This window comes from Aspergillus pseudodeflectus, assembly GCF_044049435.1.
Source record: "Aspergillus pseudodeflectus strain CBS 756.74 chromosome Unknown BJX68scaffold_25, whole genome shotgun sequence".
In the NCBI taxonomy this organism is placed as follows: Eukaryota; Fungi; Ascomycota; class Eurotiomycetes; order Eurotiales; family Aspergillaceae; genus Aspergillus; species Aspergillus pseudodeflectus.
In genome coordinates, this window is record NW_027263801.1 from 1 (window position 1) to 17,368 (window position 17,368).

Below are 17,368 nucleotides of genomic sequence, written 5' to 3' on the forward strand. Positions count from 1 at the left end.
AAAAAAAAAACAAGCAAGTCTCGATTAGCTGACTGGTATGGACATATTCAGGATACCCCGAAGTCGGCGGCGTGTGGCACGCAAACCGATATCCAGGATGCCGCTGTGACGTGCCTTCGCCGGCGTATCAGTTCTCGTTCGCACCCAAGCCGGACTGGCCCAAGTACTACTCTTCTGCAGCGGATATCAAGGAATACTTTAAAAGTTTTGCGCAAGAGCACGGCTACGCCGAGAAGTATATCAAACTCAATCATGAAGTGACAAGAGCCGTCTGGCGCGAGGAAACAGGGACCTGGCTGCTGTCAATAACGCAGACGCTACCTGACGGCGACAACCGAGAATTCGAAGACGAGGTTGAGTTCCTTGTTGGCAACGTCGGCGTGCTCAATACCTGGAAGTGGCCTGAAATCCCTGGCCGAACAGAATTCCGGGGGACGATGACGCATTCTGCGGCGTACGACACGGGCATTGATCTCAAGGGCAAGCGTGTGGCGGTCATTGGATCAGGCGCCTCGACGATTCAGATCATCCCGGCCATCGTGGATGACGTTGAGGAGCTTGTCAGCTTCTATCGTACACCGCAGTGGATTTCCAACGGCCTGGCTGTGGAGGGCTACACGGATCCAGAAGGGCGCAACTTCCACTGTGGGTGATTCGCATTATCGTAAGCCTTTGAGGCAAATGACTAATGATGCGTTAAAGTCTCGCGTGAAATGCAAGAACGATTCCGTGACGAACCCGAGTATTATCTGGGACTGCGCAAGGCGATCGAGAAACAGATCAACTCGAGCTTCCGCCACAATCTAAAGGACCATCTCTGGCAGAAGCTAGAGCGCAAGGGAAATAGAATACCGTCCCAAACTGTCCGGTGCATTATGTGCTAACTTTGAACTTTAGATGACCGAGGAGCACATGAAAGAACGCCTCGGGAACAATCCCAAGCTCGTCAAAAGGCTGGTACCTACATTCCCCGTTGGATGTCGTCGCCTGGGACCAGCGGAGGGGTTCTTGGAAGCCATGCTGCAACCAAATGTTATCCTGGCCGAGGGGCAGATTGCGTGTTTCACGGAGAAAGGCATCCGCACTGACCGTGGCGAAGAGTTCAATGTCGATGTAATCATTTGCGCGACGGGATTTGATGTCAGCTTCCGGCCATATTTTCCTGTCGTGGGCCAGGAAGGAGTCAATCTCGCTGATCACTGGTCCTCGGACCCAGAGGCGTACCTCGCCATGGCGGCCAGCAAATTTCCCAATTTTCTGAGTGAGTACGGATTCTGCTACTTTTGACTGTTGAATATCTGACACGTCTCAAATGATTGCAGTCGGCTCCCTAGGTCCAAACTGCCCGGCCGGCCATGGATCGTTCATCACGGTACTCGAGGCAGCGCAGAATTATATCTGCAAGGTGATCCGCAAGGTGCAGACGGAGAACATCAAGAGTATTTGTGTACGCCCATCCGCGGTCGCAGAATACAATGAACATGTGCACGAGTGGCTTAAGAGAACGTGAGCTCCCCTTATTGCTACATGTCATCAGGGCTACGTACTGATCTGCGATGCGACAGTGTTTGGACTGGTGGCTGTCGCTCATGGTACAACCAGGGCCGCCAGGACGGCAAGGTAACAGCCCAGTACCCCGGATCGCTTGTCCACTGGCGGAAGATCCTGGAACACCCTCGATATGAGGACTTTGAGATCACCTACCGATCGCGGAATCGTTTCCAGTTCATGGGCAATGGGTTTACCAAGGAGGAGGTGGATGGAGGGGATCTGAGCTGGTATCTGGATCCTGAATTCCTCGCCAAGCCTATTCTGGATCACTGAGTCTGCGCTTGTTTCGAGCATTGTGGAGAAAGTAAGCGTAGTGCAGAGTTGGAGTAACGCGGAGTCGTGCTGACTCGCCCTCTTGACATAATTCGAGTCAAACTATCCAGCAGATTTGATTGGTAACCCTGATACTGAATCAAGTGACTTAGCCTGGCTATTGGCGAGCCTTTGTAATGGGTCCGGCACCGGTTGCTCCCCACAATCCCCCGCCTTCCATGCGATAGGATTAAGACCAGCTGCGGAGTCGTGCGCTCCAGACCAAACCCCGCATTTCTCCCATCTGCTGGGGCAAAATGGGACCGTCATTTACAGGCCTCCCCTGCCATATCAACAGTGCCCGACTTCCATTCATTCATTCATAAATAATGGCATCAGTAGCACAGGCACCCCGACGCCTGGCGACCAAAAGCCCCCAAGTCGAACCTGCAGCCACCACGGCCGAGGACCGTAGGGAGAGAAAACGGGCCTCCGACCGGCTGGCCCAGCGCGAGCACCGCAAAAGGCAACGCGAGTACATCGATGAGCTCGAGGCGCAACTCAAGCTGATCAAGGAGGGCAGCCACTCAGAGTCGGTCGCAGTACTGGTGGCCGAGAACGAAAGACTCAAGGCTGAGGTGCGATTCCTCTACGAGATCAATCATCGATCTTATCGCAATGCTAATCTCGACACGGTAGCTGCAACAACTCCGAGCATTTGCTTCATCTATCAATGTCGCCATGTCGCAACTTCAAGGCAATGTAGGGACAAGCCACCCTGTCTCTCCTGCCCCTTCAAATCCAAATATGCAGCACAGTCAGGCCCAACAGGAGACCACCGAAGCCCCGTCGGGTGAGCCTACATCGAGCAACCACAAGTCAGACGGTATTCTCGGTAGCTCATCCCTTGAGACGTCTTTTCCTGCACCGCCCGGGAGCTCTCATGGCTACGACCAGGCATACGCGAGAAAGAACGAGCCCCCACGAGATATTCTGGACTTTGATAATATTTCGCAACAAAACCTTGAATCATCGCATTTTGCCGATTCCATGCTGCAGCCAACGCCAGAGGGCAATCACCTTGCTCGGGCTGATCCACCCGAGTCACTCCATACAAACACACACAAACTGCCAGAAGACATCAGTTCAGGCGATATCTATCCTTCACTGCTGTCTAGGTCCATGTGGGATCGCCTAGGGCAGCTGGACCTTGCGATCCTTCCAGATATCGGATATAACAAGCCGTTCTTGTCGTCTGAAGGGCACGATCCCCACCCTTTCCCTACTCCTACTCCACTGCAGTCTCATGATGTACTTATGAGAGATGCTCGCCCCATCCAACCCCAATCAACCCCCTCTCAACCCCCGCACAAGAGCATCCCGAACATCCTGTTCCCCGCCCTGCAAGATGACGAGGTCCTCTACGCAATGGTTGAAAGCGCCCGCTGGCAGGCCGTGATAAGTGACACCAAGATCCCCAAACCCGAGCTTGTCGATTGTGTCCTGGACAGTACGGCGAACCATTTCTCGCTGGAGCTGAAACAGTACCTCGAGCCGATGCGCCGTCTCAGGAGGAACGAGGAGTATTTTGCGTGTTACTGGCTAATCGCTACTCTGGTTCGGGTAAGTCCTGTATCCTTTCCCTTCTCCAGTCTCGTTGCGTCTGCAATCCGCTAAGGCGAGAAATTCCCCGAATAAGTGGTACGTCCACCAGGAGGAATCCCTCTACAACAATGTCCCGACCTGGCTCCGCCCAACAGCGCTGGAGCTTCGAATCCCTCATCCATTACTTATCAGCTTCATGCCATGGTGCGTCCCATTGGTGTATCCTGTACAATATGGCCAGTCGGCAGACACTCACATCAGCTAGGCCACTCATGCGCAACCAACTGATCCTCGACTTCCACATCCACCGTGTTCCCATCCATCCCATCATGGCGGACCTCGGGGAGTTCCTCGAAACGAAATTGTCATGTGCGGCGGGTGGTCTCTGCATGGGTGAGGACCAGCTAGTCCAGTCGCTAAAGGACCTGAAGAACTGGAGCTTGAAGCCGGGGTTTTTCGATCGGCATCCGCAGTTTAGAAACTCGTACCAGCAATATGTAGTATGATTCCATCCAGGCAGAATAGAAGGCGTTTTGCACCGTGCAGAGAGCATTATCAATACTCATTGCCAGGATGGTATATCAGATGAGGACGCGAGATTAAGCGACTTGCCTCATCTTAACCAAGTAATATATATCCTGCGGGGCTCGTGGCTATGAAGTGCATACACATGACTTCTCCAAGTAATGTTATTCATATCTATCTAGCCTAGACTATTAGAATTATAACCTTCCAAAAGACCTTCTAATTTATCAAACCTTTATAGCATATTTACCTTTGTTGATATCACCCACCAGAGCGCCACGACCCTGACGTTGCTTACACACGCCCGTGGTTGGACATCACATGAAACACACGTGTTGCCTGGAGGATGACTAGAAGTTGTTAGCCTCAGCGTGGTGCTAGCCTTGATTAGAATAAGCCTGTGTCCTCTGGGTTGCTAAGCCTCCCTCCCCAGGATTCGAGCCTTCAAATGCCAACCACCACACTCCTCCACTGGCCATCTCGGCTTCCATCGCCCCTCTTGAGCCCAATGCCCCTCATCCCAACATTATCGCAATTCACCCAAATCTCCTGGCTCCTATCGCTTACCCTTCTAATCTTCACTCTGATCATACAGTGGTATTTTCCACCGCCTCCCCGCCCAAACCCATGGGAGCGCGCACCAACACCCACCATCCAGTCTGAGCTTGAGCCTCCAAAACCAGCTCCACCACTCAAACTCCCCCGCACCCCCTACAACGAAGACGAAATCGTCAACCTCATGAAAGAACTCTATAAAACATTCCTAAGTCTCAACTACATCAAGCGCTGGGAGGTGATTTGGCCGCCCAAGGGGACCGGACACGCCATTAACGAGGTACTGTGTCGCGAGATTGGGCTTGACAGGGCTGTGATTTCGCTCATGAAACAGCTGCCGTATATTAAGGGGTCTTTGGTCTCAATGGATATTGAGGTCTACCAATATTCCCGCGCCATGGTATACCTGGAAGACGACGAGATCCGCGGCGGCCGGGACCCGACGTTCTTTTATTTCCAGGAACCTCGACTCGATTATCTGCTTCCGCACGAGATTGTCTTGATCTGTGATCATGATGAGGGCAGTCATGTTATTCTAGATATAAAAGAGAGTAAGGCCCACCCACTTTCTCCACCTAACCAACTGCCCCGCTCATACCCATTGTGTGTGTCTCTCTCTCCCCGTCTCTAATAAGCCTGGAAAACTAGACGCGATTCGGGTCGAGCCTTTTCATGATAGGCCCCAAGGGAAAGACGCACCGACGGACTACGTCTACAAGCCCGAGCGCCCAGACGACAAGTACCATTATCGAAACTACTACCCGCACCACGCGCCCACCTGGCTCGCGACCTGGGGGCAAAAATCAAGTCCCTGGATGACGTTGCCCCGGTACGGGCAGGTGCGGGCGGGTCCAGTTTGCACTGGGTCGACCCGCGATACCCGCCGCGAAATGAGGTTCGTTTGTTTGTTTATTTTACTTGCCCTTCGTACCCTTCGCGTGCCTCCTTCGCCTGATAGTAGATCACTGGCAAACATGATACGAATACTAATAGAAAAACCCCTAAAAAGGCCACTATTGTCAGGGCTCTTCTCAGGGACAAGTATGGGTACCCAGATAACTTCCGCGAGGCGGAGTGGAGGAGTCTTGGTGAAAGGATCTGCTGGATGATTGGGCGCGCCATTATGGATGGCAAGAAGATACCAAAAGAGTTTGATGTGGATCCGAAGGAGGAAGAGAAGGAGGCTAGGGAGTATGCCGGGACCGTGGTTCATGCGGAAGAGATTGATGGGCCGATGGATGGGCCGAGGCGATTCCATGATTTCTTATATCGAGATTAGACAATAGAAAGCCGGCCATCATACGCAGGGCTGCTCAAGGACATAATGCAGAAGAAGGATGAAAGGTCTGGCAACTTCTGCGAGGCTGAATGGAGACAGTGTACGATGGATAATCGTACGATCGTAATATTCATTCGTATGTTAATTCTGATCTAGACAGCGACGCAATACCAGTACTCCGGCCAGAGACCAATGCAATCTGCCCCGACTGCTGGGTTCCAATCGATGAATGTCTGCTGAGTGATTCCATAATCCGTTGCAATGGCCCAGCATCCATCAGGTCGGACTAGGAGGCGGGACGTAAGACGATGAGGTGGTGGCAGTGGAAGAGGAGGAATTGGACGTTGAAGTGTTCGTGGTTGTGGTTGTTGTCGGCACTGTCGCGGACGGGGGGATATAGACACCTCCTGGAGGGCTAGGCCGAGGTTGTCAGCTATGAACTATTGAAGTCTGCTGTCGAGAGACTTGAACTCTGATACGACTTACCCCAGAACATACAATATCTCCATTTGCCAGTAGTGGAAGGCCGTGATAAGGGTTCCAGGTGTAGAACTGCGGCAGACTGAAGTTGGCGTAACGAGCCACTCAGCGGTCAACATGTATGTTGTTGGCATCGATATCGACAATCATAATAGGGCAGGACAGTGGAGCACATAGGGTAATGTTGGTTGACTTCATTACTCCTGAAAATCACCATTGGCCATCATCTTTCGTCCTTTGAATACCGACCCTGAACGTACTCGAGCTCATTTGCAGTGTAGTCGTTTGCCGGACTAATTACCAGGCTCTCCCACTGGCAATCTAACTGCATATTGGCCCGTACTTGCCCCGTGATGTCACTGCGAGGTATATTAGCCCCAAGTTCAAATCAGAAGTAGGCCTGCCTACTCCCACACATCCCCCCACGAGTCCTCGAGGCCATGCCTAAATTTTTGCCTTGACCTGCTGGCAAACTTGCCAACTTCTGAATATATCCCAACTCGTCCCGCGGATTTTGATCCAGACGATCTCATTGTCGATGAAGGAAATTCGTCTCGCCGCGCCACGCCCGAAGAGCTGTACGAGAGCCCTGGCGTGATCAAATGCACGTCGCCGAACTGTGAAGAAGAGCGTCATGCCCTCGGGCTGTCTACGAATTCATACATTTCCACTACCCACGTTACACGGACAACTCCAACCGGCATTCTTCCCGCAGACACAAGGCAATCTCTCCTCCCTTTGCCCCAGCCGGTTGAGACTGGTTCATTCCACCATCACTATCACCATCATCATACTCTGGGTGCACACTAAAAGATGGAAAGGACCCAAGCGGGGGGTGTGGAGTTCTCACCGAGGCCTAACGTCGCTGTCCATGACCTTTCTTTTAGGAAGAAAAGACCAGACTAGAGGGAGTTTAATAGTCAGAACTAGATTTGGCGGGTGCAGATGGTGCTATAAAACATGCAAGGAGGTTCGAACACTGGCTTAGATCTAGGGTTTACGGGTGGAAATATGGCTGTTTATAGATTCAGTAGCACAGTGCAAGACCCTCCTATACGCATTAGTCATTATCATAGTCTCCCTATGCTCCTCACCTCTATAAACCTACCGTTCCCCAAGTAGTATAATCAGGAGTTGGCTGCGAATACATTCGCACCACTATTGCCTAGACACGCCCCGTTAAGCTAAAACAACAAGAGCAAGGTTTCCCAGCTCTCGCGTGGCCTCGGGCTTGCGAAGCACTGGGACGAATATCCTTGGCGGCATATTGAGCGGTGCATATAGGGGAGCGGGGCAGTCTGCGATGCTACGAATAATACAACGAAGAGCACTCAAGGCTGTGCGCTCTATGTACTGGCCAGAAGTCGTAGCCCGCAGGTCATGTAACTGACCGGGCACAAGTGCGCAGGATAGATAGACGCTACCATATGACCGATGGTAGATGCGCAGAGTCCATAACGTAGTTCCACCATGACTCGCCAGTGCCCCGCACAGAGTCGCTTACGGCGATGTCATCTATATTCACGGCGGCTGGCGTTGGTCAGATTTCGGAGAAATTCACTAGCAATGACCCTTTCAAAGGCTTGCTAAGATACATGGAGAGGAATATTTAGGAATATTTACGCTCGCGAGTTTGCCCCCACCTCGTTCATACAGGTATTTTGGTACTACATACTTGCATACTGTGGCAAGGGAGTTCCTGTTCCAGAGCCTAGCACCTGCCGACTGCAACTGCTCCAGCGACGTCCGAATTGCTTTATCCCGTCAGTTAGAAGGGTATGTATATCTCTGCTACTATCTTCACAGATTTGCTATACGAGAAGTTCCCCCATTCTCCCCATCTAGTCCCGACATATCATAAAAACATTCGGACCGGGTTTCAAATCTACGAAGCAAACCTAAAGTCCAACCGCTTGTTGCCCTGGTCGGTAGTCGTGTTCAGATACTCTTCCTTCTCCTACATTCTGTCAGTCCCGTTCCCACAGTTCTAGACCCGTAGTGACTGTCGTGGGCAAACTTACATCAGACGTCATCTTGTCCCAAATCGCATCCCGCCGCTTATTCCTCCAGATATAGTATCCCTTTGCGAAGAGGTATAGGACAAAGTTTAGGCAGTTGATTCCAATCAGGACGCGGTTTCCGCGGCGGTCTTGTAAAAAAGAATGAGTGATTAGCATCTGTTTTGTGTATCGCACGGGGAAGGCAACAGGTGGCATGGCAAGACTTACACAATGGCTTGTCGTCTTCACGGTAGATGTTTGATGCGATGATTGCTTGAATTTGGACCATCATACTGCAAGAGATTAGCGTCGGTTGTTCAAAGTGGGGAACGGCGTGATGCTTACTTGTATAATGCGGCTGAGACGGTTCGGGTCCGGACGGTATTGGAGTTGGAGCTGCACCAGCCGACTTGCATGGGGTGGGCTGTAAAGGTCAGCATGTTCAAGCTAGGTGGAGAGAAACGTAGGTGCAGGGAAGGCCATACGAGAAGGATACGAGAGGATAACGGTGACAAGAGCGTATGATCCCCAGCGCGGCGTATTCGCAGGCAAGACGGCGAGAGCAATAAGGCAGGGGAGGAACCAGAACTGCACGAAGAGACCGAGGTACGCGCGCTGGTTGATTTTGACCGAGATGTAAGTTAGGATGAGCATCTGTAGTTGTTAGCTTTTACATCCCCACGAAGGGGTTATATGAGGGAGAGAGAGAGGAGGGGTAGAACATACGTTGATTGTCGTCGTAATCTGCGCTGGAATACTCAACAGATTGGAATCAAATGTATCAAATCCAAGCCCACGCAACGTCAACGTCAGATACTGGTCTGACGGATTCGGCGGGATGCCAAAGGTCAAACCGATCGCGTAGATGGGCCAGAGGTCAAAGTCACAGAGAGACTTCCAGAGTAGTTTCAAGGTAATCGCCTGTCGGTTGTGCATGTCGCCCTTGGAGGGGTCGTCGCGCAGGATGCGGTTGACCATGATTTTTTCTTCGTGGTCCGTGAACCAGCCTTTGGGTCGCCACCAGGCCTTTGTCTGTGTTGGAGAGGGAGCCATTTGGAAGATGGACCAGATGCCGATGAGAAGGGTGATGAGGCCTTCGATCAAGAAGCTGCATTGCAAATGTTAGTCGAGTTTCGTTGATGGAATAAGATGAGGTGACGTACAGCCATCGCCAGCCCTCCTGGCCGTGGGTTCCGCGCATGTGTAGAACGCCGTAGGCGATCAAGGGCGAGACGACGTCTGTAAGCCGGTTGGCGGTCCAGAAGATGGCCAGTCGCAGGGGCAGCTCGTTGCTTTTGAAAAAGTAGGACTGGCTTGTGAGTTGGCGCATGCAAAGGGGAGGCAGTACGTACGAGATAGAGGATGACATCGGGAATAAACCCGCCCTGCAAGACCCCGATAACCACCCGGAGGGCGAGGAAAGACGCTCGGCTATTGAGCCAAAACTGAGCAGCCGAAGCGATACTCCAAAGACACATTTGAGCGGGAATCCATCGGTCAGGGCCTGACCCTGTTAGCCATGTCTCTCACGAAAGTAGTATGGTCGTACCGATCTTTTTGCTGATGAGCTGCGAGGGAAGCTCGGCAAGAAGGAATGCAGTCTTGAACAGCGTTTGACCCAAGTTGTAGTCTGACATGTTAGCGATGATCTTCCAAGGCAAAGGCACCATGTACTCACCATTGGTATTGAGTCCCATGTCATCCAAAAAGTTATCAGTGTTTGCCTGGCTGATATTACTTCGGTCAAGGTCGAGGGCAAAGAAGGCAAGCGCAGCCCAGACGGTGACCTTCCAGTCAATCTTGCGGATCAAGGGCTACGGACCCGTCAGCTCACACCTCATCTCATTAAGAAAAGTAGGCAGCATACCTTCTCCTCGCCCCAGGTCCATCGAAAGCTCGGATCAAACCGATGCAGGTTCTCATATTTGGGGTTCGGCTGGTAGAATGGAGCCAACTTCGGGTCATCATACACAGATGGCTGTGTGGCGATTTCCTCGGGGTCCTTTTTCTTGCGCCGAGAGAAGAGGGCAGCGATGGCAGGCTGGGGCGGCTCGGCTTGCACAACCTCTGGCTCCTCTCGGTCCCTGTCTCGGGGGCTATCTGTCGATCGCTCGCGGATGCGAGCCGTCTTTTCGTTGGAGTCGAAGTCTGACATGGTGCTGGTGCTTGCTGCTGGGGGGTGCGGTAAATCTGCTGCAGTGCTCACCTTTTTGTATATGCTACTCCATCGGACGTCGACCGCTTTTATACCACAGATCGGCAGTTGTACCCTACATACTCGTGCACGGATGTGGTTATTGACGCCAAAATGACATGCTTTGTGCCGCGTGGGGAGAATTCTACGCTCTTTTGCTCTTGGTAGTCTTCCCGCTGAAGTCAATGAGGTGCTTGGCCGCTTGGAATAAGACTTGGGACGAGGCTCGTGGCAAGAGGAAGCGACGTATACAGTTCATTTCTGGCGCGAAGTGCGGTATCTCCTCGGAGGGATTGTCTGTAACGAGTCTATACGGGCCGCGATCCCTGCGTTGGGGTAAGTAGGGTCTTTTTTCAGTGACGAAATAAAGGTAAAGTCAACATCATGCCAAAGTATCAACTCTCGTTGACATTCTGGACAATTTCCTTGACGCCTTACATAGATTCGACAAATGTCCGGCCATGTGGCTGCTGATCCCAACTGCAACGTTGACAGGGAGCTGCTCGCCTTGACACCTCCCTTGCCACTCTGCACAGCACAGGCGAATGCTGTATAGAGAGAGGATGAACCTTAACCCCGACAATCCAACAACCCCCGCAACACGAGCAGCAGCCAAGAGACCCTTAGACCCAATAAAGAAAGAGATAAACCCCCCGTCTGACAATTGCAACATCTGCAGTGGAAAGTCGCTGATCCTCGACCTATCAAACACGAATGTTGTCAGGGATGGTGACGATGGCATAATCAGCGACGTTATTGCCAAGTCGACTCTGCATTTCTTAACGCCGACGACAAAGTCTATATTAACGCCGATGGAGAAGTACACCGCGCGGAGGTGAGCGTCGTCCTATAAATGCGTCGCAAAATCCCAGTCTAGGGGCTAGGCAAGCGACCAGCTAGTGCCAACACGATTCTCATCATGTCCGTGACAGTCACCAAGGAGGGCCAGGCCGTGCCGGCCTTTGTCAAGGCGTTTGACGACCAGGCCCACGCCGAGGTATGCCACGCCCACCATCCGTTGATGAGGCGAGACTAACATTCGCAGTACCCCTACGCCCGCTACCTGCCAGTCTATGACAACGAGACCAAGTACCCGCCCACAGAGCCATTCGAGTTCAACGACCGCGGCCACGCAGCGGACAAGGCCAAGCCGCACTTGTTCGAGACTGGAGATGCCCGTGTCAAGATTGACAAGCTGACTCCCCGCGTGGGCACTGAGATCCGCGGCCTGCAGCTGTCGCAGTTGACCGATGTCCAAAAGGACGAACTGGCTCTGCTCATCGCGGAACGCGGTGTCGTTGTCTTTCGTGACCAGGACTTTAAAGACATTGGCCCCGAGAGGCAAAAAGAGTTTGCTGCCTATTTTGGGAAGCTACACATCCACGTACGTCACCGAGTCCCTTGGCTCAAGCAACGTAGCTAACCGTATGACAGCCCGTCGGCGCCCACGTGGAAGGCCACCAAGAGTTCCACAACATCTACCTGGGCGCCGATAACCTCTACCGGCTGCGCCAGCGCTCCAGTCGGCTCACGACAACCGGCTACCACTCGGACGTCTCGTACGAGCACCAGCCGCCGGGAATCACCCTCCTCGCTCTGCTGAGTGTCCCGTCGACCGGCGGCGACACGGGCTGGGTGTCGCAGGTTGCTGCCTACGAGCGGCTGTCGGACCCGATCAAGAAGCTCATCGAGGGTCTGCGTGCGGAGCACAGTGGGTTCCCGCAGGCGGAGAACGCGCGGAGGGATGGGAAGCATGTTCGACGGGAGCCGGTGAAGAGCGATCATCCGATTGTTCGGATTCATCCGGTATGTATCCTCTGAGTACTTGGAGGTGAGAGTAAGAGAACTGATGAGATGTAGGTCACCGGTGAAAAAGCCCTCTTCGTCAACCCGGGCTTCACGAAGCGCATCATCGGCCTGAAGGATGAGGAGTCGGATGCTATTCTGCAGCTTCTCTTCAAAGTCAGTAGCCGACCACTTTTGATCACGGAGCCCAACTAACCATGGCCGATTAGCACATCTCACTCTCGCAGGATATCCAAGTCCGCGTCAAGTGGGACGATCGGACCGTCTCGCTGTGGGATAACCGCGTCACTGCCCACACAGCCATCTCGGATTACGATACCACGACGGATGGGCCGCGACATGGGATTCGCCTTACCACGCTTGGAGAGAGGCCCGTTGGTGTTGATGGGTTGGAGAGTGTTTGGTAGCTTTATATGTTGAGCAATCTAACGAGCTTACGATGCGTGACTAAATTGAACCATATTTATCCAAAGTGCAGATGGACTAGTGAGGACTGCAGCCATTGGCTTGATGGCTCTATAGTAATGACTGGAACATTCAAGATAGCGTCTGTACCCAATCGTCCGGAATATCGCTCCTCGAGCCTTTTCAGTACATGATCGTTCCAATCCCATCGCCTACACCTTCCCCTGCACCTCCACCTCCACCTCACTCCTCTCAATCGGACTCGCACTCCCACTCCCACTCTGACTTCCAGCGTCGCTCTCAACCCCCAGGCCTTCACCATCGCCGTCCCTAGAACCACTCGTGTTAGCCCTGTCCTGCCATTCCGATGTCCTGATCATCAACCAAATGAATCATCAACATACCTCTGCCCAAGCTTCTTCGCATTCTCCCACCTCTCTAAAAACAAAATCGCCACCGTCGTAAAGATAAGCAAAACACCCATGACCGTCCCCGTGATAAACCCCTTCCGGTACTGCGGCGCATCCACCTGCTGCCAGACAACCTGCGGCAACCACGCCTGGAAGACGTACGCCATTTCGTTCATGGACCCGACGACCAGCGCGCGCTCTTCGTTGTCGCTGGAGCAGATCTCGTGGGCCCATCTAGACACCTAGATTAGCCTACTCCTCCCTTTTGGATTTTGCGGGGGTAGTGCGAGAGATGTAAGGAAGGGGCAATCAGAGGTCAACATACGCCATGCAAAGCCCACTAAGCCCGTACCCCGCCCCGCAGAGAATATAGCACGCCCACTTCCATCCGATGGGGATATCCCAGACGGCCAGGGACGCGTAGCAGACGATGTTGGAGACTGCGCCGACGAGGATGGGCGGCCAGCGGCGGCCGCCGAGCCAGGAGTCGGAGGACCCTATACGCTACTATTAGAATTTCCTTGCGCTGGGATGGGAAGAGATGGAGGGGTTTGGATAGGCGAGGTAGGAACTATGGGCAGAAAATGGGACTGGGTACGTACAAGCGTAGATCAACGTCGTCACAACCTGCACAGCGGGCGTGGTCGTCGGGTACGAGTTGATCTGGCTGATGGAGTAGACCGGGTCTGTGGAGGCTTTGAGGAATTGTTGGAAGATTGGTGCGCCGCCGTTTGCGTTGTTGAATGTGCTATTCTCCGATTAGTGGGATGGAATCGAGATGGTAGTCCAAAATGGGAGAGCTTACAGGTATAAAAGTGTGAGGAAATAGATGTGCCACGATGTGAAGATCTTTTTGAGCTTCGCTTTTGTGTATGGGCCTCGTGGTTTGCGGCCTTCGAGTTCCATGCGTTTTTGGGCGAGTTTTACTTCCTATTCCACTTAATATCTCCAACCTTGTAATAGGGAAAGAGACGAACCTTTTCAGTCAGATACCACGGATTCGAGATTTCAGGAACATCAGGCAAGACGAAGAAGCCAGCGATGGCAATGGGGAGCGAAATCACTCCGTCGATAATAAACAGCCTGGGCACCATTAGCAAGACCTCCTATCGAACCGAGAATGGGAAGCATACCACTGCCACCCCTTGAACCCTCCCCGCCCACCAAGCTTATACACACCAGCCATCAAATAACCCGAGAACATGGTTGCAATCCCACTACTCGTGTGGAAGATGCACGATCGCTTGGCGAGTTCATCCTTGCGGTACCACGAGCCGATGATGTACTGCATGCCGGGGTAGAAAGTACTCTCCGCGAGGCCTGCTCTGTTAGAGAAACCATTACAAGGATAGGGAGGAAGCAATACCAATAAAGAAGCGGAGCACGTAGAATTGCGTTGGCGTGTTGCATCGGGAGAGGGTGAATGTGAGGACCGTCCAGAGGAGCTATACAAGCCGGTCAGTATTGTCCACCAGTCCGAGAAACTGTACCCAGCTCGGAGTAGATAACGTGTGGTAATACCTCCATCGTCGGCAGCCAGTATCGCGGCCGGATTCGCGTGAGCAGCATATTGCTGGGGATTTCACCAATCACGTAGCCCACCGTCCAGCACGCCTGCATGTAGTTGAGTTGGTTCTGGTACATGCCCAGGTCTTCTTTCCTGCAGGTGGTCAGTCTTGTACGTGCAAAATAGGTTGAGATACGTACATTCCAGAGACGAATGCATTGTTGATGTTGATCTGGTCGAGGTATTTGATGAAATAGCCTATCGCAGTCAGAAATATGTCCTCGTAGAAAACGTCTTGATAAACTCACCCAGCGAAGCAAAACTCAGAATGGCAGCATCCAGCTTCGTAAGGAGTCTGCGCTCCTCCGGCGACTTGTCAAACGTATCCCAGATGTAACTGACCCATCGTTTCTTCGGGGTCTCTTGGAGAATAGCACCAGTATCAGGCTCGGTCGCCCGCTCATCAACGACAGCCTTGGACAGACCCATGGCTACAATCGCTGCTGCTCTCGAGCTCTAATTTTGCTCGAGCAAAGGAAAAGAAAAAATGCTACCCCCACGAAATCTTTTATACCATGTTACACAGAAAACCCGCTTGGAAGCCCCAAAAACCATCCGACTCGACGATGGGGTCATCGCAGCTAAACTCGCGCAGCGGGCGAGCCGAGCCCTAAATATTGCTCATCGCCAGCACCGCGCACCTCATCACCCCCACTGCACCAATCAGCTCTCCAACGCCACCGCCCGAGTTAAGCAAATTGGCAAGCTTATTCGACGGCTTGGGAGGGGTAAGATATCGGCCGTCTGTCTTGTTTCTGATCGGCATGCAAGGAGCACCTCATTTCTGTGCGTACTGCGCAAGGGGAAGTTTAGCTGGCTGGGACTTGATTGATAAGGTTGAGCTTCGGAGGGTTTTTGTTTCTTGTTCTGGGGTGTGTGGCGTGTTGTGCGGAGGGTTTTGGTTTCTGTTTCGGGATTCATATTCCTATCTATCGGCGTTAAGAAGTGTTCTTACTTTATGGATGCTATCAATCTATGTACATGAATCATGCGGTGCAGCTCGCCACCTCCGGAAGTCCCCCGATCCCACTATCTCGCCTGCTGCCACTGTCCTCAAAGAAGGACTTCAACCGCTCGCGTTGCGCTTCCTTCGCCTGGTGCCATGTCGCAGTGTGGCCCTGGATCTTAGCGAGACCGCGTTCCGCCCGGAAGCCATTCACCCAATCTAGCAGGTCATCCACATACGCCTCCTCGATATCCTTGAGCGAATGGAAGCGTTTCCCGACACCCTTTCTAGCTACTCTCTCAGTATACTCTTGTCTCATCGCACTCTCGGCTGGGAGCCCCGCAATCCCCGAAAGAACGTTCGCAACGACTATAGCCTGGAACTCAAAGAGGGTGAATGTAGCCGTGTAGAATGGGACTCCCACGAATGCGAGGGTTGGATCGGGGATGTAGAAGATGTCCTTGTGTAGGTTATGTGCTTGCGTACCGTCTGTGACGAGGACCCTCTCGTCGGCTTCTGCTGGCGTGAGTTTGTCGTTGTGGTACTCTGGCAGGAATGGGAGCGTAAACTGGTATCCCGTGCAGATGATGATTTCGTGTACGTTGCAAAGTGTCTGTCCGGATTTCAGGTGGATCTTCAATGGCAGCGGTAGAGCTGTATTCTCGTCGGAGGCTTGTGCATCCTCGAGAATCTCATACCGCTCAATCTCGCTGATCCGCACGCCATTTTCGGGGAGGATGCTGGCTGCAATATCGAACTCTCCATTTCGCGTGCTCTGGTAGATTGTGTCTGCCTGCGAGCTGATTTCGCGCGCGATATCGATGGCTGAGACGGCGCCGCCGATTAGGAGGATGTTCTATCTCATTAGTCCTATTTTGCTAGATGAAATAGATGTAGTTCGCTGGCGTACCTTTCCCTCGAACCCTTCGGGCTTGCGATACCCCTTGGAATGCATGATCCGATTTGGCCACCGCGCCTTGGCCTCTGCGAGACCGGGTGTTTCGGGGATCCGAGGCGTGTGATAGTGACCCGAGGCCACGACGACGGCGTCGAAGATCTGAATCGTCAGCTCACTTTGATCGGGAAACAGGAGTAGAGTATGACCCACTGAATCAATCTCTTGCTCTAGAACTCCCGCGCCGTCTTCCCTCAGCGTCGACCATGTCACGTTCCATGCCTCGCCCTGCTTCGAAACATTCTTCACCCGCGCTCCGTAGATCGTGACATCCTCCACCCGCGTCTTCCTCGACGTATCCTGGATATACTCCTTCATCACACTGTGGCTCACAAAGTCGGGTGTTCCCTCTGGCCATGCATTTAGCGTGACCCGCATCAGCGGTGTAGAGACGTTGTTCTTCAGGCCTTGGTAGCATGGTCTGTCTGCTTTAGCATAACCCCCAGTCATGCAAAGGGGCTTTGATAGTAGAGATGAGTGCTCACCCCGGCGGCGCATGGCTAAGAACCTTCGACCCCCCATGCCCATCCCCATCCGTATCGAAAAACCCCTCGGCCTCAAGCGGCTTCAGCTGCTTATACGATGGTTCGAGTGGTCGGCGCTCATCGTATAACCTACATCATCAGCCACTGTACCAATAATATCATCCCCGCGGAATTCCAACAAGGCAATCAAGGTACAACCCACCAAACTCCCCCAGCCGCATGACTCCGTTCAAAAACAACAACCTCCAACCCGGCATCGAGCAGATGCGCCGCCGACACGACACCACTAATCCCGGCGCCTATCACGGCGACGCGGCGGATTTGCGCGCGCGTCATCTTGAATAATCGGCGAT

General features: G+C 52.9%; 6 protein-coding genes across 6 annotated transcripts; 4 read left to right on the forward strand and 2 right to left on the reverse strand.

The window, feature by feature from the left end:
* Window positions 1-53: 53 nt before the first annotated feature.
* Window positions 54-1,824, forward strand: BJX68DRAFT_267457 (flavin-containing monooxygenase; the record flags this gene model as incomplete). The annotated part of the gene is made up of 5 exons (XM_071045821.1): window positions 54-645; window positions 703-863; window positions 898-1,261; window positions 1,323-1,506; window positions 1,566-1,824. Coding segments are annotated over 5 exons (1,560 nt in total), but the record flags the coding sequence as incomplete, so codon positions are not given.
* Window positions 1,825-2,192: 368 nt separating this feature from the next.
* Window positions 2,193-3,914, forward strand: BJX68DRAFT_267458 (uncharacterized protein; the record flags this gene model as incomplete). Its single annotated transcript, XM_071045822.1, has 4 exons — window positions 2,193-2,441; window positions 2,503-3,426; window positions 3,482-3,627; window positions 3,674-3,914. The coding sequence occupies 4 exons, from the start codon at window positions 2,193-2,195 to the stop codon at window positions 3,912-3,914; spliced, it is 1,560 nt and encodes a 519-aa protein (XP_070898277.1).
* A 527-nt stretch (window positions 3,915-4,441) lies between these two features.
* BJX68DRAFT_267459 (uncharacterized protein) lies at window positions 4,442-5,767 on the forward strand (the record flags this gene model as incomplete). Its single annotated transcript, XM_071045823.1, has 3 exons — window positions 4,442-5,039; window positions 5,137-5,383; window positions 5,512-5,767. 3 exons carry the CDS (start codon window positions 4,442-4,444, stop codon window positions 5,765-5,767), a joined length of 1,101 nt encoding a protein of 366 aa, XP_070898278.1.
* Window positions 5,768-8,132: 2,365 nt separating this feature from the next.
* BJX68DRAFT_255697 (putative MFS transporter) lies at window positions 8,133-10,402 on the reverse strand (the record flags this gene model as incomplete). The annotated part of the gene is made up of 11 exons (XM_071043089.1): window positions 8,133-8,204; window positions 8,269-8,396; window positions 8,476-8,540; window positions 8,593-8,671; window positions 8,733-8,901; window positions 8,974-9,355; window positions 9,411-9,556; window positions 9,600-9,751; window positions 9,797-9,877; window positions 9,926-10,061; window positions 10,115-10,402. The coding sequence occupies 11 exons, from the start codon at window positions 10,400-10,402 to the stop codon at window positions 8,133-8,135; spliced, it is 1,698 nt and encodes a 565-aa protein (XP_070898279.1).
* Window positions 10,403-11,360: 958 nt separating this feature from the next.
* On the forward strand, window positions 11,361-12,654 carry BJX68DRAFT_267462 (TauD/TfdA dioxygenase family protein; the record flags this gene model as incomplete). Its single annotated transcript, XM_071045824.1, has 5 exons — window positions 11,361-11,438; window positions 11,487-11,825; window positions 11,876-12,247; window positions 12,302-12,403; window positions 12,457-12,654. 5 exons carry the CDS (start codon window positions 11,361-11,363, stop codon window positions 12,652-12,654), a joined length of 1,089 nt encoding a protein of 362 aa, XP_070898280.1.
* A 210-nt stretch (window positions 12,655-12,864) lies between these two features.
* Window positions 12,865-17,351, reverse strand: BJX68DRAFT_276232 (major facilitator superfamily domain-containing protein; the record flags this gene model as incomplete). The annotated part of the gene is made up of 16 exons (XM_071048042.1): window positions 12,865-12,931; window positions 13,057-13,296; window positions 13,388-13,559; window positions 13,665-13,810; window positions 13,868-13,992; window positions 14,040-14,145; window positions 14,196-14,382; window positions 14,429-14,507; window positions 14,584-14,722; window positions 14,770-14,827; window positions 14,878-15,085; window positions 15,637-16,431; window positions 16,486-16,632; window positions 16,684-16,951; window positions 17,016-17,144; window positions 17,218-17,351. The coding sequence occupies 16 exons, from the start codon at window positions 17,349-17,351 to the stop codon at window positions 12,865-12,867; spliced, it is 3,000 nt and encodes a 999-aa protein (XP_070898281.1).
* Window positions 17,352-17,368: the final 17 nt, after the last annotated feature.